The 22,664-nt window shown below is 43.0% G+C and overlaps 1 protein-coding gene across 2 annotated transcripts in view; it reads left to right on the top strand.

The window, feature by feature from the left end:
• Positions 1-17,322: 17,322 nt before the first annotated feature.
• The window catches only part of casq1b (calsequestrin 1b), a 37,652-nt gene continuing 32,310 nt past the window's right edge, over positions 17,323-22,664 (top strand). Inside the window, exon 1 of one of the 2 annotated variants that reach the window (XM_045721339.1) lies at positions 17,323-17,858. In XM_045721339.1, the coding sequence (XP_045577295.1) occupies positions 17,622-17,858 (237 nt within the window). In that variant the 5' untranslated portion in view covers positions 17,323-17,621. 2 annotated transcript variants of the gene reach the window in all.

Genomic DNA, 22,664 nt, shown 5'->3' with positions numbered 1-22,664 from the left:
CTGTATCTATTGTAGGCTAGCCTATATTATTTTAGCCATGCTTTGGAGGTGTATAAAACCCCCTCCATGATGTAGGCTACATGTGTCCATGCCCATCATGAAACGAGAGATGAGAACCTCGGTGAATACTGGTAAACCTCGTATTTAGAAGTTATTTTCCTGTAACAATTGCTTGTTTCCAGTATCACATTTTTAAAACCCAAATGCCGCTTTAGGCTACCCGTATCCTAGGCCTACTATAATGAAGGCTGGTTCAACAGCAATGTGTTATCTTTTTTTTCTTGCCTATTTTATGATGTTATACAATTTTACATATACATTTATTGTTGTTGTTGAAAAAAACTAACAGATTGCTTGTTTTTCATAGAATTTTATTAAAACTAAACTTAGAATGATTCACACTATCCTGGTTTTATGGTGAGAACGTCCTTGGTGCGTATGCAGTGTCACTTCTAGAGAAATGTGAATGTGGTGGTTCTAATATGTACAGTATATAAAACATTGAATTTGGGAGCAGTATAACTGTGAGTGGACATTCTCCCGTTCTCTTTATATTAGATATTATTCCAGCTATTGTGAAAAGTTTGGATGTCCGTAAAACCCTGCATAGTCTATGTTGTTTTAATATTATATGCACATAGGGAGCAATTATGGTGCCTGTAACTGTATTTAGACATAGCCTAGTTGTTGTTTTGTTTAGAAATTGATTCGAATGATCTCTTTTTAGGCCTGAATTTGATCTTGCTTATTGACAATGTTTGGCATGTCCATGCTCAGCCATAATGACATTTACAGTAGGCCTAGCCCCAATATCAGTGTGAATGCTTTGTATATATTTCCACATTAAAGCTATGCAATTAATTAGACCAATTTTAGGTTTGTTAATCGATTACAAATTACATGACCCTCCCCTGGACTAAATAAAAAAATAGTAAACCCTCCCCCTGACTGAAAACATTGACCCTCCACCATTTTCCTCTGGGTAACAATTGTGCACATTTTGACCACTCCCTTATTGCAATTGGTTATTCCCCATCATTTACAACAATAGCTACAGTTGAAGTCGGAAGTTCACATACACCTTAGCCAAATACATTTAAACTCAGTTTTTCACAATTCCTGACAGTTAATCCTAGTAAGAATTCCCTGTCTTAGGTCAGTTAGGATCACCACTTTATTTTATGAATGTGAAATGTCAGAATAATAGTAGAGAGAATTATTTATTTCAGCTTTTATTTCTTTCATCACATTCCCAGTGGGTCAGAAGTTTACATACACTCAATTAGTATTTGGTAGCATTGTCTTTAAATTGTTTAACTTGGGTAAAACGTTTCGAGTAGCCTTCCACAAGCTTCCCACAATAAGTTGGGTGAATTTTGTCCCATTCCTCCTGACAGAGCTGGTGTAACTGAGTCAGGTTTGTAGGCTCGCACACGCTTTTTCAGTTCTGCCCACAAATTTTCTAAAGAATTGAGGTCAGGGCTTTGTGATGGCCACTCCAATAACTTGACTTTGTTGTCCTTAAGCCATTTTCCCACAACTTTGGAAGTATGCTTGGGGTCATTGTCCATTTGGAAGACCCATTTGCGACCAAGCCTTAACTTCCTGACTGATGTCTTGAGATGTTGCTTCAATATATCCACATAATTTTCCTGCCTCATGATGCCATCTATTTTTTGTGAAGTGCACCAGTCCCTCTTGCAGCAAAGTAACGCCACAACATGATGCTGCCACCCCTGTGCTTCACGGTTGGGATGGTGCTCTTCGGCTTGCAAGTGTTGGCTCCACTTTTCTGGGCTCCGTTATTTACTTAACAAATAAGGAATACTTAAAATGTGCATAAATAAAATTAAGATATTTTAATTAGAATACAGCCGTAGACAGAAGTCAAAGATCAACATACAACTGATGTCTCTCCTGAGTTCTGCCCCGAACAAAAGAAAGACAGCATCTTATATCCCCGGGATCACACCTTATCCTATATCAAACCCTGCATGAAGAAGAAGTTGTTCTTAACACAAGGTTTCTGAGAACCTGTCTCAGCAGTATGCAAATCTGCCCTTGTTTCAGAGAAAAACAGACGCTGTCTTTCTGTGTCTCGCTATCACCCTCAGTCCCTTTTCTCACCTTTTCTCACAGACGCGGGGCTGTGGGTTTTGGCAGAGACACAGACAGAGGCCTCAATATTCAGCTATACAGTGAGCATAAGTACAATGGCATGTAAGCAAATTAATAACAACATAATCAATGGTGGGGGTCTTTAGAAGACTTTAACTTTAACTTTAACCCAACACAAGCCTCCCCCTTTTTCCTCCATACATAACAAGTTCATTATGGCCAAACAGTTCTATTTTTGTTTCATCAGACCAGAGGACATTTCTTCAAAAAGTTCGATCTTTGTCCCCATGTGTAGTTGCAAACCGTAGTCTGGCTTTTTTATGGCGGTTTGGAGCAGTGGCTTCTTCCTTGCTGAGCGGCCTTTAAGAATATGTGGATATAGGACTCGTTTTACTGTGGATATAGATACTTTTCCTCCAGGATCTTCACAAGGTCCTTTGCTGTTGTTCTGGGATTGATTTGCACCAAAATACGTTCATCTCTAGGACACAGAACACGTCTCCTTCCTGAGCGGTATGACGGCTGCGTGGTCCCATGGCGTTTATACTTGCATACTATTGTTTGTACAGATGAACATGGTACCTTCAGGCGTTTGGAAATTGCTCCCAAGGATGAACCAGACTTGTGGAGGATTACATTATATTTTCTCAGGTCTTGGCTGATTTTTTGGGATTTTCCCATGATGTCAAGCAAAGAGGCAATGAGTTTGAAGGTAGGCCTTGAAATACATCCACAGGTACACCTCCAATTGACTCAAATGATGTCAATTAGCCTATCAGAAGCTTCTAAAGCCATGACATCATGTTCTGGAATTTTCCAAGCTGTTTAAAGGCGCAGTCAACTTAGTGTATGTAAACTTCTGACCCACTGGAATTGTGAAACAGTGAATTATAAATGAAATAATCTGTCTGTAAACAATTGTCGGAAAAATTACTTGTGTCATGCACAAAGTAGATGGCCTAACCGACTCTTAGTTTGTTAAGAAGAAATTTGTGGAGTGATTGAAAACCGAGTTTTAATGACTCCAACCTAAGTGTATGTAAACTTCCGACTTCAACTGTATGTTTTGGGTCGACATTTAGAAAGTTCACATAGAAAAATAGATGCAACAATTCTATTTAACCATCTTGTGTCGATGAAAACAGCTGGAAATAATGATGTCACATCTATAAAAATAAACAGAATCAGCAAAAACCTAGTGTCGAATAAAATGTTTGTGGTTGAAGTGTTTCGATTACCCATTCAGACTAACTGCTCATTAATAAATTGGCAACAGCCTGTATACCCTCCCACCTGTCTGTTTCATGTCACAGGTAGCCCACGAAAGCCAGCATGGATAGAATGCAATAATTGACTAATATTTGCCATATTCTAATACTTCTCATGTGCCAACATATCGCCAAGGTCCGTGCCATGGTGAAACTTGCACTCCTGAAGGTCTGAAATAATTGGATGGTGAAACTTGCCAGCCAACCAGAAAAGGCGAAGCAATTCAGGCATTCTTGAAAGTCAGGAAACATTCTTTCCTGCAAAAAACCCCCCCAAACAATTATAGTTGAAAAAATGGTAATTTTCAAGACAGTCATTTAGAATGAAATGTGGAGCTTTATAGTTAGGCGGTGACATAACGTGCCCCACGTATCTTCAAAATGATTTGGCAATCATCATTTTTCAAAAAACACTTGTCATCATCATTTGTTGCAGTAAGAAATAAATCCACCCCTGTCGAACGGATAAAAATGTTGGCGATCTTTAGGAAATGTATCCTATATCTGCGGTTCCATTACACATGTCGCAATTTTGCGACATTGCTTTTGTCGAATAAACCTGGGTCAATGGAAACCTGCCTAATGTCACTGAGCGTCATCAATATCTTTCCTTTGCCGTACCTCAAACTGTCATGATGACCTGCTGAGATGAACTTTTATGAGTTGATTTCACTCCTGGCTCAGAGTTTGTCTGGGCAGTGTCTTAACATCATCCTTAAACTTACTCTGAGCTGGGATTTGTTTTCTTAAAACAGATTATATCAGCATTCCTAAGACGTTTTCTGAGATGCTTTGTGGATACGGGCCCTGGTCTAACGTCACTGTCTCAAATGGAACCCTATTCCCTATGTAGGGTACTTCTTTTGACCTGGGGCTCGCAAGGCTTTGGTAAAAAAATATTTCACTTCATAGGAAATAGGGTGCTATTTGGGAGACAACCCAGGTCTAAGGTCTGAGTGTGACACTAATTAGTATCCATTACCAGCAGCTCGTTAATGATGCCCCTCCCCCGGGGTAGTCAATTTTCTTCTACTACTTCTATGAGTTGGTAAACAAACTGAAAGAGTGCATACTGCCACCTGTAATCTGTTTTTTGAACAGGTATAAAGCCAAGGTTGGCGATTTACTGCCACCTGCACTTATGGAATTATGGGATCCTTCCTTAACCCATAGGAAGTCGCACCCAGTTGACTACTTCAAAATGGTGAAAGTCCTCAGTGGAGCTGCCAATGCTAAAACTGGCTTTTGGGCACGTCAGTTCTCTATACATCTCTATGGGTTTACCTCATTAATTTAGATGGGGTTCACGTTAGGGACAGAAGGCAGAAACTGAGGTTTTGTTTGAAACTGCTAGTGAGTCGGGTGAAGCTAATAGCACAGAAAGTGAGAATGAGTCGGTTATAGTGACGAAGAAAAAGGGAAACAACAGAATTAAAGCTATGTTGGAAAATAGGAAAGCACTAGACTCGTTTTTAGTCGAAGTCAGGGTTTTGGATCAATGCCACTTAGGAAATCTGTTTAACGTCTCCCAGAAAATCTGGAATGTGTTGGAGGAAAGTGTGGAGTCGGTGAGAGTCACAAGAAGTGGTCTTATTTGGATTTTTTTGTGCGTCTGCGGAGCAGAAGAAGCGTGTTTTAAGACAAAAAGATATCGGAGTGAAATGTTTCCTGCATGGATTTTCGTAGCAGGGCGCCTATCAAGGTTCTTATTTCTGGGGTGGCGCAAGAAATAAAGGCAAAGGCTATAACTGAAGACATTGATGGAGTGGTTGGTGCTTATTATCTGTGCATAGTCACTTTAACTCTACCTACATGTACATATTACCTCAATTACCTCGACTAACCTGTGCCCCCGCACATTGACTCTGTACCGGTACCCCCTGTATATAGCCTCGCTATTGTAATTTTACTTCTGCTCTTTAATTATTTAAATTTTTTTCACTTAACACTTATTTTTCTTAAAACTGCATTGTTGGTTAAGGGTTTGTAATAAGCATGTCACTGTAAGGTCTACACCTGTTGTATTTGGCACATGTGACAAATAACATTTGATTTGATTGGCACGTCGACTGACTTGTATGGTGGACGGCGAACATGAGCCTGAATTCTTGGAGTGCCCTGTTAGTGTGAGGGAGAATAAGGTGGCAAGGGTAAGTAGTGTCCAGCGTGTCTCCTATCTGGAGGCGGTGAGAAGATTGAAAGGAACGAGTGGTGGGGACGAAAGGGGAAGGGGGATACCTAGTCAGTTGTACAACTGAATGCCTTGAACTGAAATATGTCTTCCGCATTTAACCCTCTGAATCAGAGAGGTGCGGGGGGTTTCCTTAATCGACATCCACGTCTAAGCAATGGTAGTGGAGCCGCCACGACCAGTGAAGGTTTCTCATCAACCGAGAGATAGTGAAATGCTACATGTTAAAAAGGTGGACTTTGTATTATTATTGTAATGGTCATAAACTGTACAGCACAAGCGGAGAACAAGTCTAAGAAAATTGGAATCATTGTGAATGCTGCTGAACGTTTTTTGGGTCTTCGTGATTTCACAGCCGAGGCCGTGCAAGAAATCCTGTCGCTGAATGTACCCCCATCACAGGCCACTAAGACTGTGTAGGGATGTATTTTGGAGTGGACTCCGATTGAAGTGTGATGGGTTTTCTTAGTTGACGTGTTTTATTTTGTATGATGTCATTTTTCCCCTTTCCTGAAATGTTTTCATTTTTTCCCGATATTGCCCCATTAACATTGGATGCCAAACGCCGTTAAACCCCATCAAAGAAGAAAAAGATTAATTTAGATGCCAAAAAGGCTGCCGTGTTTCGTGTTGGTGGAGGGAGAAGATACAAAATAGCTGCAGTTTCAGTTTGGCACAGGCAGAGGGAGAAGATCCAAAATGGCTGCAGTTTCAGTGAGGTGCAGAGAAAAAACTTAATGGTGGGTTGCAAAACTAGAACCAGTTAAATGGATGTTCTGTTTCTTTGTGATTTGTTTTATTGACTTTGTAACAATATACAAAAACAAATGACAATACAAATGCATGTTACAGTATCTTTTGAGTGTGAAATGGCTGCTTTGAGTTCATTCGAGGTTGACTAGAATAGAGGAAAGTATTGACATTTGAGGAACTGAAGTGACTGGCTGATTGGACAAAGATATTTTCCACAGAAAGTGGCCTCTGAACTTCTCTTTGGTTAAAGAACCCTCTGCCTCAAATCTGGCTCTTTAGTGTGTGTGTGTGTGTGTGTGTGTGTGTGTGTGTGTGTGTGTGTGTGTGTGTGTGTGTGTGTGTGTGTGTGTGTGTGTGTGTGTGTCTTTAGTGGGTTTGACATAGTTACATTGACTGAGGCAAATGTATTTCATTCAAGGACGACACACACACACACACCTCCACCAATCATCAACACCAACTGTTCAATTGGAGCCTTGATTTTTTTCATTCTGTCAGGTTCTGCAGTTACCAAGCAACATGTTGTCCCCGAGTCCCAACTGTCAAAGAATCTTTCCATTTTACAGTTACTTTGTTCCAAATGGCAACCTATTCCCTATGGGCCCTGGTCAAACGTAGTGTACACTAGAGTTCCATTTAGGATGCAAACAGTGACTAACACTTCATCCTGAAATATGCAATATAATGTAAATATGTGTCAGACCTGGGTACAAATACTTTTTGAACTCTTTCAAATACTTTGAGCGTTTTGGTTTAGTCTGCCTGGAGTGCCAGATGAGCAGGATTTTCAGTTCGAGGGCTATTGGTCCATTAAAGCTCAGTCAAGCACAGATAAAGTATTTGAAACACTTTCAGATAGTATTAACCCAGGTCTAATAGAAGGCTTCTACAAGGATAGTGATTTTGATAGTAATACAAGGCAGTCAAAATCGTCTGTATTCCATCACACGCACTTCCCTTTTCAAAATCTCTGTAGAATGACAACGTAACTGTCACGTCCTGACCAGTAAAGGGGTCATTTGTCATTGTAGTATGGTCAGGGCGTGGCAGGGGGTGTTGTTTCTGTGTGTTTTGGGGTTTGTTTGTTTCCAGGGGATATGTTCTAGTTTTCTTTTTCTATGTTCATTTTCTATGTGTGGCCGAGTATGGTTTCCAATCAGAGGCAGGTGTCCTTCGTTGTCTCTGATTGGAAGCCATACTTAGGCAGCCTGTTTTTTCCTTTGGGTTTGTGGGTGGTTGTTTCCTGTAAAGTCTGAGAACCTTACGGAACTGTTGATTGTCGGTTTGTTATTTTTGTTTAAGTGTTCACGTTATTACGATAATAAAAGAAGATGAGCACTATACCCGCTGCGCTTTGGTCCCCTTTCATCGACACTTATGACAGTAACGCTCCACAGGCTGTGGTGCGTGCGCATGTGCGTCTGCGTGTGCGTGCGTGTGTGTCTGTGGCTGTCTTACACACTTTTCTGCCCTTTCTGGTTGCCTGGACACCAGTGCAAAAGGCTGGCACAGGTTTCCCGAACCCGTTTGGTGAGCTCAGAGGAGAATGAGACACACAAACACACACACACATACACTGCTTAGCAACGTTTAGGCTAGCATACGGACCGTGGGCGAGCCACGGAGGGGGAGTAGGCACTAAGGCCATTACTGTTCCAGCAGGGTGTTTATTTGTGAGTGCGTGTTTGTGTGCGCGCTTGCGTGTTTGGTATGTTGTAGTCTGTGTTCCTGTTTGCTTTTAGAGCAGGTTATGGAGGTCTGATTAGGGGCTGTGGTGGGATAAGGAGAGGGTATGAGGGTTTAATGATCTGATGGATCTGAGATTCAAGCTGACATCAATACGGACTGTTCTGAAAGGTGTGTGTCTTATTTTGTGTCTATGTGTGTGAGCATGCAGAGCATTTATGAGCTTGCGTGTGTGCAAATGTGTGTGTATGGATATGTGTGTGTGTGTGTGTGTGTGTGTGTGTGCGAATATACAGTATATGTGTGCCCATGCAGAATATGCGTGCGTGTGCACGCACGTGTTTGTGTGCACTATACACAGTCGCAGCGAGTCTTTCAGTGTGTCTCTACTGAGTGCAATTACTGCGATACATAGCAAGCCAGAGAGATGATTTATATTTTCTTCATAATCATTTTTTATTCTCTCATAGAATCAAAACGGCAATGTCTGTCTAAAACACATTTTACGGATTTTCCCTCATTTTCTGTTTCTTACCCTCGCCCTCTTTCTCTCTCTCCCGTTCTCTTTCTCATCATCTCTCTTTCCCTCTTAATCTCCCTGCCTCTCTCTTTGTCTCCCTTTGTCACTCTCTCTCTGTATTCCTGCCTCGCTCTCTTTTTCTCTCATTTTCACCACTTCCCTCCCTCCCTCCGCTAGCACTCATTAGCACTATAAGTCGAAGTGTCACATTCCCAGTTCCCACCATGCATCTGGTCTTAAGGAGGTGACAGGATGTACAGTACACGCATCATACTGTGCATTTCACAAGGCTTGATTTAGAAGAACAGAGTACATGTATTCACTTATTTAAGGATAAATAATTTTAGTTCACCTTGCATTGTTTTGGTATCAGAGGTTATTGCTTTGCTTATATTTTATCTTCCACTTTATTTACCTTGTATACCTCCAAAATTGGTGACATGACTATCACATTTGTGTAAACAGTGCCATCTCCTCTGTCTTCATTTGTTTGACAGCAAACACAATTTACAATGACCACAGCAGCTTACCATGTGACAGACTAGGAGAACCAGACTAGGTGGGAGCGAAGGAAACTGTGTGCTAGCTTAGACAGCTAGCCCTACGGCGTACTCCAGGGCACAGCAGGCTGGTGCGACACCTTGTGCTAATTAGCTAACTAGCAAGCTAGCACACTGTGTCGGTAGCATACAGTGTCGCCCCTGCCTACCGCCTGCTGTATACCAGAGTAGCTAGAGGTAGGTGGAGGCAACACCGGTAGACAGTGTCCCTGGCATTGCCTGTCAGGCACAGTTTTCTCGGGTACACAACAGGCAGGGGCGACACTGTGTGCTAGCTAACTAGCAAGCGGTGTTGCTCCACTAATGGGATGCTCTAGGGAACGCCCCGAATTGCGGGCTGCAGTTGCATACTGTTGGACATTTTGGGCGACTTGACCAAATTAACACAGTCATGCAATCGCCATAGACAAAAATTGGCAGTAGAATGGCCTTACTGAAGAGCTCAGTGACTTTCAACGTGGCACTGTTATAGGATGTCACCTTTCCAACAAGTCAGTTCGTCAAATTTCTGCACCGGTCATCTGTAAGTGCTGTTATTTTGAAGTGGAAACGTTGAGGAGCAACAACGGCTCAGCCGCGAATTGGTAGGCCACACAAGCTCACAGAACGGAAGGCCAAGTGCTGAAGTGCATAGCGTGTAAAAAGCATCTTTCCTCAGTTGCAACACTCAACATTCTCTGGAGTGATGAATCACGCTTTACCATCTGGCATTCTGACGGATGAATCTGAGTTTGGCGGATGCCAGGAGAACGCAACCTGCCCCAATGCATAGTGCCAACTGTAAAGTTTGGTGGGGGAGGAATAATGGTCTGAGGGTTGTTTTCATGGTTTGGGCTAGGCCCCTTAGTTACAGTGAAGGGAAATCTTAACTCTACAGCATACAATGACATTCTAGGGACGATTCTGATTTTCCAACTTTGTGGCAACAGTTTGGGGAAGGCCCTTTTCTGTTTCAGCATGACAATGCCCCCATTCACAAAGCGAGGTCCATACAGAAATGGTTTGTCGAGATCGGTGTGGAAGAACTTGACTGGCCTGCACAGAGCCCTGACCTCAACCCCATCGAACACCTTTGGGATGAATTGGAACGCCGACTGCGAGCCAGGCCTAATCGCCCAACATCAGTGCCCGACCTCACTAATGTTCTTGTGGCTGAATGGAAGCATCTCCCCGCAGAAATATTCCAACATCTAGTAGAAAACCTTCACAGAAGAGTGGACACTGTTATAGCAGCAAAGGGGGGACCAATTCCATATTAATGCCCATGATTTTAGAAAGAGAGGTTCAACGAGCAGGTGTCCACATTATTTCGGTCATGTAGTGTATTTCACAGCAGTTTCGATGGTACAATGATTCTCTACACTATACATTTCTTGTTTTGTCACATAAACTGAAATTCAGTGAATAATTGCAATTTTAGCAACCAGGGAATGGTGGAGTGATTTCTGCATATTGCACCTTCAAGATGCACTGAATGCCATAATATTATGCTATTAAGTGCCTGTATATGCAAAGCAACTGACTTATAATCATAGTGATTGAGATGTTTCAACATGTGTGGTGCCATTACTGCTATGGCCAGAGGAGGGTGCTGTTTTCCACTGAGGTACACTACGGTCGTCATTTCCTAGGGGTGATTGTCCTAGTACACACACACACACACACACACACACACACACACACACACACACACACACACACACACACACACACACACACACACACACACACGCAGGATTGGTTGTTGACCATCAAATATACACACACACACACACACACACACACACACACACACACACACACACACACACACACACACACACACACACACACACACACACACACACACACACACCCTCTCTCGCTCTCACACACCACTAATAAAATATAAGTTATTCCAATCTTCATTTAACTTCCCCATATACTGTACCTACCAACCCCTCAGCCCCTGTCTGCCTGGCATCTAAATAGGCACAAACTGTATGAGCCAGCATATGACATGGAGGAGGAGAGGATCAGGTTGCAAACTGTTATTAATAACTCTCCTCTCCTTTTCTACTTGGTAAACTAAAATCTGACATGCTCTCTCTCTCTCTTTAGCTCTCTCTCCTCTCTAGCTCTCTCTCTCTCTCTCTCTGGCTCTAGCGCTCTCTCTCTTTAGCTCTCGCTCCTCTCTAGATATCTCTCTCTCTAGCTCTCTCTCCTGTCTATCTCTCTCTCTCTCTCTCTCTCTCTCTCTCTCTCTCTCTTGCTCTAACTCTGTCTCTAGCACTCTCTCCTTCTCTCTAGCTCACTCTCCTTCTCTCTAGCTCGCTCTGGCTCTAGTGCTTTCTCTCGCTCTAGCTTCCTCTCTCTATCTCGCTGTCTCCAAGATCCCCTAAATATACACTGCTCAAAAAAATAAAGGGAACACTTAAACAACACAATGTAACTCCAAGTCAATCACACTTCTGTGAAATCAAACTGTCCACTTAGGAAGCAACACTGCTTGACAATAAATTTCACATGCTGTTGTGCAAATGGAATAGACAACAGGTGGAAATTATAGGCAATAAGCAAGACACCCCCAATAAAGGAGTGGTTCGGCAGGTGGTGACCACAGACCACTTCTCAGTTCCTATGCTTCCTGGCTGATGTTTTGGTCACTTTTGAATGCTGGCGGTGCTTTCACTCTAGTGGTAGCATGAGACGGAGTCTACAACCCACACAAGTGGCTCAGGTAGTGCAGCTCATCCAGGATGGCACATCAATGCGAGCTGTGGCAAGAAGGTTTGCTGTGTCTGTCAGCGTAGTGTCCAGAGCATGGAGGCCCTACCAGGAGACAGGCCAGTACATCAGGAGACGTGGAGGAGGCCGTAGGAGGGCAACAACCCAGCAGCAGGACCGCTACCTCCGCCTTTGTGCAAGGAGGAGCAGGAGGAGCACTGCCAGAGCCCTGCAAAATGACCTCTAGCAGGCCACAAATGTGCATGTGTCTGCTCAAACGGTCAGAAACAACATCCTCCAGCATGACCGGTTTGGCGGTGGGTCAGTCATGGTGTGGGGTGGCATTTCTTTGGGGGGCCGCACAGCCCTCCATGTGCTCGCCAGAGGTAGCCTGACTGCCATTAGGTACCGAGATGAGATCCTCTGACCCCTTGTGAGACCATATGCTGGTGCGGTTGGCCCTGGGTTCCTCCTAATGCAAGACAATGCTAGACCTCATGTGGCTGGAGTGTGTCAGCAGTTCCTGCAAGAGGAAGGCATTGATGCTATGGACTGGCCCGCCCGTTCCCCAGACCTGAATCCAATTGAGCACATCTGGGACATCATGTCTCGCTCCATCCACCAACGCCACGTTGCACCACAGACTGTCCAGGAGTTGGCGGATGCTTTAGTCCAGGTCTGGGAGGAGATCCCTCAGGAGACCATCCGCCACCTCATCAGGAGCATGACCAGGCGTTGTAGGGAGGTCATACAGGCACATGGAGGCCACACACACTACTGAGCCTCATTTTGACATGTTTTAAGGACATTACATTAAAGTTGGACCAGCCTGTAGAGTGGTTTTCCACTTTAATTTTGAATGTGACTCCAAATCCAGACCTCCATGGGTTGATAAATTGGATTTCCATTGATTATTTTTGTGTGATTTTGTTGTCAGCACATTCAACTATGTAAAGGAAAAAGTATTTCATAAGATTATTTCATTCATTCAGATCTAGGATGTGTTATTTTAGTGTTCCCTTTATTTTTTTGAGCAGTATATATATACACTCACTCGTGCATATACTGTACCTAGGCTACGTGTACACACACACAATACTAGCTAACATATTACTGAGTGTACAAACATTAGGAACACCCACTCTTTCCATGACATAGACTGAGATCCCTTATTGATGTCACCTGTTAAATCCACTTCAATCAGTGTAGATGAGGGGGGAGAAGAAAGGTTAAAGAAGGATTTTTAAGGCTTGAGACAATTGAGAGATGGAATGTGTGCGTGTGCCATTCAGATGGTGAATGGGCATGACAAAAGATTTAAGTGCCTTTGATCGGAGTATGGTAGTAGGTGCCAGGCGTACCGGTGTAATTGTGTCAAGAACTGCAACGCTGCTGGGGTTTTCACACTCAACAGTTTTCTGTGTGTATCAAGAACGGTCCACCACCCAAAGGACAATTATCAACCAACTTGACAAACTGGAGGGAAGCACTGGAGTCAACATGGGCCCGCATCCCTATGGATGCCTTGACGAATTGAGGCTGTTCTGAGAGTAAAAGGGGGTGCAACTCAATATTAATGTTTTGTACACAGTGTATATCATGAGTAAGTTTCACTAATGCTGTAGTGGTAGAATGGTTTGGTTTAAAGTCAGATTGAAATGGTGAAATTAAATGAAATGTATGTACTAATACATTGGGGAATGTATTCATTTCTCAAGGATTTTTGCTATTGAACAAATTACTGATATAGGTCTATAGTTATTTGGGTCTAAGGAGTTTCTACCTTTATGAAGAGAGGAGTCACTCGGGCACATTTCCAAAACAAAAGGTATTTCACCAGTCGTTAAAGACATGTGGAAAAGATCTGCTAGAGCAGGTATTCCCAAACTGGGTACGTGCAATGCTGTTGGGGGTAAGCCAAATCAAAATGTGATTCACATTTAAATGTTTATTTTTTGGGTAATTTTCTTTCATTTTTTTCTTCTTCACATTTTCAAACAGTCTATTTATATTGTCCAACGGGGCTATACATTTGGGTGATGTTTTTTTTCTCGCCAGAGTATCCTCGTTTCACTGCCAAAAATAAAATGAAACTATCTAGCGTTCAGCGAAATAACAGCACAATGTCAAATACAGGTAGCCCAGTCAAATAATTAACATCCAATCACATTAACTGTTACTCTCTTGCAGGAATTCCACTAACGGTCTGTATGTAGCTAAACGTAGCTGCTGCTCATGTTGGTATCTGTACTGATGGCGCAAAGCCATGGCAGGGAGACATAGTGGAGTGATAATGCGCGTGCAAGCAATTGCTCCCGACATCACTTGGGTACACTGCAGCATCCACCGAGAGGCACTTGCTTCCATGGGAATGCCTGACAGCTTGAAAGACGTTTTGGATACTACAGTGAAAATGGTTAACTTTGTTAAAGCAAGGCCCCTGAACTCTCGTGTATTTTCTGCAGTATGCAATGATATGGGTGGGCAGTGACCATGTAACGCTTTTACAACATACAGAAGTGCGCTGGTTATCAAGGGGCAAAGTATTGACACGCTTGCATGATGACGAGTTTCTCACACGACTGGCCTTTCTGGCTGGTGTTTTTTCTCGCTTGAATGATCTGAATCTAGGATTACAGGGACTCTCCGCAACTATATTCAATGTGCGGGACAAAATTGAGGCTATGCTTATGAAGTTGTAGCTCTTCTCTGTCTGCATTAACAAGGACAACACACAAGTCTTTCCATCATTGTATGATTTTTTGTGTGCAAATGAACTCAAGCTTACGGACAATGTCAAATGTGATATAGCGAAGGACCTGAGTGAGTTGGGTGCGCAATTACGCAGGTACTTTCCCGAAACGGTTGACACAAACAACTGGATTCATTATCCCTTTCATGCCCTGCCTCCAGTCCACTTATCGATATCTGAACAAGAGAGCCTCATTGAAATGGCAACAAGCGGTTCTGTGAAAATTGAATTTATTCAGAAGCCACTGCCAGATTTCTGGATTGGGCTGCGCTCAGAGTATCCTGCCTTGGCAAATCACGATAAGACACTGATGCCCTTTGCAACCATGTACCTTTATTAGAGTGGATTCTCGGCCCTTACTAGCATGACAACTAAATACAGGCACAGACTGTGTGTGGAAAATGATTTAAGACTGAGACTCTCTCCAATACAACCCAACATGGCAGAGTTATGTGCATCCTTTCAAGCACACCCTTCTCATTAACCTGTGGTGAGTTAGTCACAATTTTCGATGAACAAGTAAGGTTTTATATGGAAGATGGTTAAATAAAGAGCAAAATGATTGATTATTTGTCATGAATCCCACCGAAGGTGGCTCCCCTGCCTGTTCGGGCTTCGCTCGGCGGTCATCGTTGCCGGCCTACTAGCCACCGCTGATCCCTTTTTCCTTTTCGGTTTGTATGGTCTTATTGGTTGCACCTGTTCCCTGTTGTGTTTCTTGATTTGTGTTTATTTAAGCCTGTTTAGCCTGCCCAGGTTTGTGCGGGATTATTTTGCTGTCGTGTTATTTTTGGACGTGCTGGCTGACGCCTTATTTCTCTCTCCGGACTGTTTTGCCCTGTGTTTTGGGTTGGTCATTTATTTTACGCGCCCTTCTGTTTTGGTGTGACCGGTTTGTGCCGGAGAAAATAAAGACGTTGTATTTACCCTCTGCTCTCTGCGCCTGACTCCAACCACCACTCCTAGTATCCCGTGACATTATTATAATATTATTATTTGTGCCCTGGTCCTATAAGAGCTCTTTGTCACTTCCCATGAGCCGGGTTGTGACAAAAACTCACATTCATTCTTATGTTTAATAAATGTCTCGTATAGTGTGTGTGTGTGTGTGTGTGTGTCAGGCTTACAATGATGGCAAAAAACAACATTAAGAGTACGCTGACCCTGGTGCTAGAGGGGGTACGCAGCTGGAGGTTGAATGTTTGAAGGGGTACGGGACTATAAAATGTTTGGGAACCACTGTGCTAGAGGATACATTATACTGTAACATTAGTAGACCACTTTATACACGTGGGTTCCAGTCCATCTAGGCCAGCTCCTTTGTTGATATTTATTTCATTGAGGAGATGCAATATAAAAACATCAGCTATATCTTGTTGACTCTTGAATGACATGGTCATTTACAATTATTTGCTGAATAGGTTGATAATTTGACCTATTTAAAAGGGTAATTTGTGTATTTCCAGGCGCTTCTCTGGATTGTTTTAATTCATTGTAAGACTATCCATATAGATGGAGGCTTTTGCCTTTCTAGTTTTAGTTTTACTTGCGTTTCTTCATTTTCTATAGGAAACGTAATAACAGTCACAAAATGCCCAGTAAAGCATTGAAGATTGCTGTTCTTCTAGTCCATCATGGGGAACCTACACTCATGGAAAAAAGGGTTCCAAAAGGGTTCTCTATCTGTCCCCATAGGATAACCCTATTTGGTTCCAGGTAGAACCCTTTTTAGGGTTCCTGAAGATGTTCCAATGTTCATAGATGACCAGCAGGGTCAAACAATAATCAAAGTGTTTATAGAGTTATAGAGTCAGCACCCCAGGAGTAAATGTCAGTTGGCCTTTCATAGCCAAGCATTCAAAGGTTGAGAGAGAGAGAGAAGAGAGAGAGAGAGAGAGAGAGAGAGAGAGAGAGAGAGAGAGAGAGAGAGAGAGAGAGACGAAACATCAGGTCCGGGGAAAAGGTAGCACGTCCAGGGAGAACAAGTCATGGTTCAATAGGCAGAATTGAAGAAACTGGATCAGCAGCACAACCAGGTGGACTGGGAACAGGGGAAGCCAGGAGTCATCACCATAACTCTAAATGTACAGTACTTCAAGGCCTTTATGCTGTGCCAAAGAATCTGTGCCATCCTGTCTGTTTGTCTGTCTAGGCACTCAGCTATGCACTGCACTGGCAGACTACAGTAGGGCCGACCTAGTTCGACATCTATGTGTCTCATGCTCTTTATACTCTGTGCCATCCTGAATATGCCTCTCTCTGTCTGTTTCTCTCTGTCTGCCACCCAGCTAGGCACTGGTAGACAACACTACCTAGTTCAACATAATCACCAATGTGCATCATTCCCTATACTTTGTGCCATAGAATCTATGACGTTCTCAATATGCCCCATTCTCTCTCTCTCTCTCTCTCTCTCTCTCTCTCTCTCTCTCTTTCTTTGAACTTGCAAGCTACAGTACACCTCCATCAAACCAAGCTCATCGACCCTCAGGATTCCATGGCGGCCATTTTGCTCCCACCGTTTGTGTCAGTATTTTTAGCCGTGGTCAGGCTCCTCTACAAAACTTAATATGGGAATGGAATCTCTCTCTCTCTCTCTCGCTCTCTCTCTCTCTCTCTCATCCAACAGGTGGCCATGCGATCCAAAGATAGCCCCTCCCACGTTTCCATCCATTTGCTATTTTCTAACCCCCCCCAAACCCATCGTCATCAAGCCCCCCCATCCCCCTCCCACTTTCTCTCCCTACTTTTTGGTTGCCCACTCTCCCCGGGTTGCAGTCTGCTTCTCTCTCCCTCCAACTCGCCCGCGTCGTTGGAACCCCACCCCTCACTCACCCCCTTGGACAGTAGTGTTTGAGCCCGCGTGTAAAAGGGGGGGTTCAACATTCCGACCTGCTCTTCTCTGGCCGGCGTCGAAACGAAGTGGACCTTGTTCCTAAGTGGCGTTTTTTATTTTTTATTTTAGGAACAACGCAAAATATATTTTTCCGCAACATTAAACAATTCAGCAATTGACGTCCAAGTCGTGGGAGACCTGAGTGGGGGGAACCAACAATAACCTGGAACAATGAAGTGGGGTTGGGTGTTTCTGGGGGCCCTGCTCTCTTTGGGGAACATGTCCTGGGGAGAGAAGGGTCTGGAGATCCCTGAGTATGATGGGAAAGACCGCGTCCATGATCTCAATGCTAAGAACTACAAGTCTGTGATGAAGAAGTACGATGTCATGGTGATCTACTACCATGCACATGTGGAGAACAACAAAAACGCCCAGAAAGCATTCGAGATGGAGGAGCTCGCCCTGGAGGTGGGTTCTTTGGAGGGAATGGATGGAGGAATGGAGGGGAAGAGGGAGAGAGGATGAGTGAGATGGAGGAGTTGACCCTGGACGTGGGTGTTGGGACAGCATGACGAAACTGAGGGATAAGGGGAAAAGGGGATGAAGGGTTGAGGGAGGACTTATGAGGGAGATGGAGGAGAAGGTGCCTGAGGCTAGATAACATGACCCCTGATGTGGGGCAAAAGGATGATGAGAAAGAGGGGGAGAGTGGATAGAGGGAAACTGAGGGATGAGAGAATGGAGGGAGGGGCAACAATGAGGGAGAGAGACATAGCATAATTTGCGCTGCAGGTACATTCCAGGAAGCCAGCAGCATCATCAACCCAGGGGGAAAAGGAGGGAAGAGGGGATGAGGGAGAGAGAGAGAAAGAGAGAGACAAGGTGGCAGGGGTAAACACTACACGCTGAGAGATGCTAAAAAAGCACCTTAATAGAAAATATAGTCTGTCTTTCCTAAGAATATTAGGAGCCTGATTAGTTAGACTGAACCAGGATGTGGAGCACTCCAAATGGTTGGGCCTTGGACACGTCATGTTATTGGTTGTTGGAAAACAAGAGTTGAAGCTGGTCTGGTCTGGTCTGCGTAGCTGAGTCCTAAATCCATAGGTTTTTGCTTCGGGGTTCTCTGGGCTATTTAGTTCAGCTTGAGGGTCTCCAAGCGGCTTGTGGGTATATGGGTATGTGTGCGTGCATACAGGTGCAGTATGTGGGTGTAGTGGATGAACTATCAACCTGCTGAATTCAGAGAGGATCAAAATTAGACTATGACATCATAACAACAACCGATATCTACCCCTGCAGTTCTTCTGCACACTGCATTGCACGCCCACAGCAGATCAGGGTAAGTCTGGCTCTGTATGTATCAAGCGTCTCAAAGAAGGAGTGCTGATCTAGTATCAGTTTGATCATAGTCTATAAGATAAACATGGACAGGAGGGACCTGGGGCTGTTTGTATCAAGAGTATCGAAGTAAGAGTACTGATCTAGGATCAGGTCCCCCCTATCCATGTCATCTTATTCATTGTGATCAAAAAGGGAAAATGTATCCAATATCAGCACTCATACTTTGAGATGCTTGATACATACAGTGTCTTCTTACAGGTCTAGAGTAGCGCTAGCTGTCACAACTGTAAATAGCTCTGGACAGGGATGGCGTAGTTACCAAGAAGGCGAAGAGCCTTCCTGGGAGAGACAGAGAGACGTATATCACAGCTCTAACTTCTATCAGTGCTTTCAATGCTCTCCCTGCACCATAATACACAACGCTAGGCCGCAGGTGAACATCTTAACCTTTTACCACGGTGGGTTAAATCAGGGTCACACAGAGTGTTTTTTGGTAGTCTTAAACAAATCTACTTTGAGACAAAAGTATGCAGCTCACACATATGGTTATGAGCTTAAAAATAGAAGTTACCTGTACCATGTCAGATAGCTTGACCCCTCACTGTCTTACTGCTGACTACTGGTCAATGTGGAGCGTTAGTTAGCCAATCAGAAACAAGCTTTCAGGGGTCTAAAATACATACTGAAAATAGCATTTCCACCAAACAGGATTTATTAATTATTAAATGATGCACCCTGACAAAATCAGATGTAATTGGATTTTTAAGAGTACAAAACTCAATATCTCCCAGTATATAAAAATATGTGTCGTGGAAAATTGCAAGATTATGTTATAATGCTTGTATTGCATTATAATGGTTGTTTTATTCGACAGAATAGAGTATTCTGTTAACTATTTTGTGTGTGTGTTCTACTGAGGATGGGCCTCTGGGAGATAACACTGACAGAGGAGATTTACAATGCCTTTGGGTGATAAAACCTAAAGAGCATTCCAGATAACACAAGGTAATGTTTTTGTGCTATACCGTACCAGGGTGAGACGGTTCCAGTTTGGAGTAGGAGGACCAGACAATGGTCTTTACAATGAAAACTGATGACACAGCAGTTGCTGTCTGCTATGTATTATAGATACCTTTCATAAAAATCTTAACCTTGTGACCATTCTATGTATCTGTTGATTGTCATGTAGGTTGAGAGGGGTGTATCTTGGCTGTAAAAGATCTCAGTAGCCATTGTTTTATCACTTTCAATGGTTCATTAGAAATGGGGCATCATTGAAAGTCAGTGCTATTGCAAATCTCTTATAATTAAAGATGTAGTTTAAGTATAACTCTGACTGGTGTGTGAAGTTTGGTTCTCCTCATTTGGTAATACAGAAATTAGCCACCTCATATGTGAATGGTTTTACTGCAGGAAAGACCCCAATATCTCAAGATACTTATCAGAGGATTGGTCTAGCATGACTGTTTATGTTGTGTGACTTGCTCTGATGCATTTCACAGATGAAAAATATCATATGATTTCACTTCAACCCTGTAATGTTCAGTAATGCTATTGGACAGATGAGTAGCACAAGGTGTGTAATCCAATGTACTCTATCCGTACTGGTGAGGCTTCTGAGCTGCTGTCGCCTCATGGATGTCTCAACCCATAAATAGTGTGGACGACAATGATTCAGCCGTATACAAATTACAGCAGTGCCACAATTTCTAGATTCATCTTGTTTCTTTAGACTGAGCGTTGTTGAGGTTGTGGTGGTGTCTGCATTCAAAAGCAGTGCTTATGTGAACAATTTAATGAAATGGTAATCTAGAGGATTTGAGTGACATACAGTAATTGTTACAAGTGTTGAGGGAGAGGGATAGAAAGTTAAAATGCAGATGCACCAGAAACACTGACAGTTAAGGAGATTGAACGGAATCTTACACTTAGAAATTCATAATGTATTATACAAATTGGAATTTGTAACATATCATACGAATTTCAGAATTAAAAAACGTGTTATTGATTTTTCTTGTTAAAGCTTGTGAGTGCTACTTTCAAAACTACTGGCTGAAATTATACAAAAACTCTGCTGCGTCACTTTAAGACAGATAGCCTGAGCAAGATCACAAAAACAACCTCCGGTTACCATCTTCTTGCCTGCGACTTCCCTACTCCACCTAGCATGGCGAGAAAGTAATCCTCCTCGGCATCTTCTTCTCTGAGCGGTCAAAGGTCAGAACGCTAGCCAGTGTATCCCCGGCCAGTCACACCTGAAATGTCACCCCTCTAAGAGTCAGATTACTGGAGTCAGATTATCTCTCTCTCGGTCAAAAACAAGATAATGGAGATGAAGATGCTATATCTATATGCGGTTGGGCGTTGATTTTGGAGCTGTATCGATTTTGGGGTTTGCTTGAGGCTTGGGGCGGCAGGTAGCCTAGTGGTTAGAGCGTTGGACTTCTAACCGAAAGGTCGCAAGGTTGAATCCTTGAGCTGACAATGTACAAATATGTTGTTCTGCCCCTGAACAAGGCAGTTAACCCACTGTTCCTAGGCCGCCATTGAAAATAAGAATTTGTTCTTAACTGACTTGCTTAGCTAAATAAAGGTAAAAAGAAATGTATGAGGTGACTTGGGTGTGAGAGAGTATTCATGCTTGTGTTTCTTCACTCTCTCTTACTATATGTGGTCATGCCCTGATATTGGAGCTGTGTTGGTTTTTGGGTTTATGTGACGTTAAGGAGTGGATGAGGCTACTTGAGGATGATTTGGGTGTAGGAGAGTATCAGTGTTCATGCGGGTGAAGTTTGTGTTTATGAGGTGTAATAATAACAATCCTGATTGAATGATTTGTGTTTTTGCAAGGAGGAGATGAGAGAGAGAGAGAGAGAGAGACAGACAGAGGAGGAGAGAGGGGGAGAGAGAAAGAGAGAGTTCTTTGTTCTCAATGAAAGTCTCATGTCATGTAGCCTACTGTAATTTGGTCCAGATCGCAGCTGTTTGGTCACTATGGAGATTTCTATTAATTTGAGTCAGTCAGTGACTCATGCTAGCTAAGCTAGCATCGCTGCACTAGGCCTAATAACAGTGACTCATGCTAGCTGCCATTGCTGTACTGTACTAGGCTCAATCAACAGACCCCAACTAACAACAAACGTTCTCACAACTTTAAGGAATGTTCCCTTAAGACTCACATTAGGTTATTACCTTACGTTTTCATAGGAATGTTCCAGTGATGTGCAAGAACTGTTTCCAAGAGACCATTTTCTCAAAGTTAACCGGAACCCAGAACATGGTTACCATGTTCTCAGAATATTTAATATTAATGTTCTAGACACGTTTCATTGGAAAGTTGCAAGAATATTGCAGTGTCCAGTTTTCTGAAGGTAAGGAGAATGTTCCATCAACGTCACACCAAACACACACAGACCATGGTTACCATGTTCTTAGAAAATAAGATATTAATATTCTAGACAAGTTTCATGGGAATGTTGCAAGAAGATTCCTGTGTCCAATGTCGTTTAAAACATAGGACATTCTGTTGTGGTCCCCTGGAGGTTTTTGTCTTGTTCCCAGCTTGTTTCAGGTACGTCCCTAAGTACGTTTTTAAGATGTCGCCTGATGGTCCCTTAGAAACGTAAAAAGAAAAAAACCTGTTTCTTTACAGACCACCCCTTGTTACTTTTGCAGAGCCTATCAAGGCCCTGATTGGTGAACCACTGATCCATTCACAGATGTTTGTTGGCAAGGATAGGGACACCCAAACAGTGCTTTCAACATGCAGCGTTTTCAACTTACATATTTGACATATTGTACCTTCAGAAAGTATTCACACCACTTGACCTTTTCCACATTGTGTTGTGTTACCGCCTGAATTCAAATGTATTACATTTAGATTTTGTGTCACTGGGCTACACACAATGCCCCGTAATGTCAAAGTGGAAT

The sequence above is a fragment of the Salmo salar genome, chromosome ssa07 (assembly GCF_905237065.1).
Source record: "Salmo salar chromosome ssa07, Ssal_v3.1, whole genome shotgun sequence".
NCBI lineage: Eukaryota > Metazoa > Chordata > Actinopteri > Salmoniformes > Salmonidae > Salmo > Salmo salar.
This window is presented reverse-complemented; position numbering and strand designations above follow the sequence as displayed.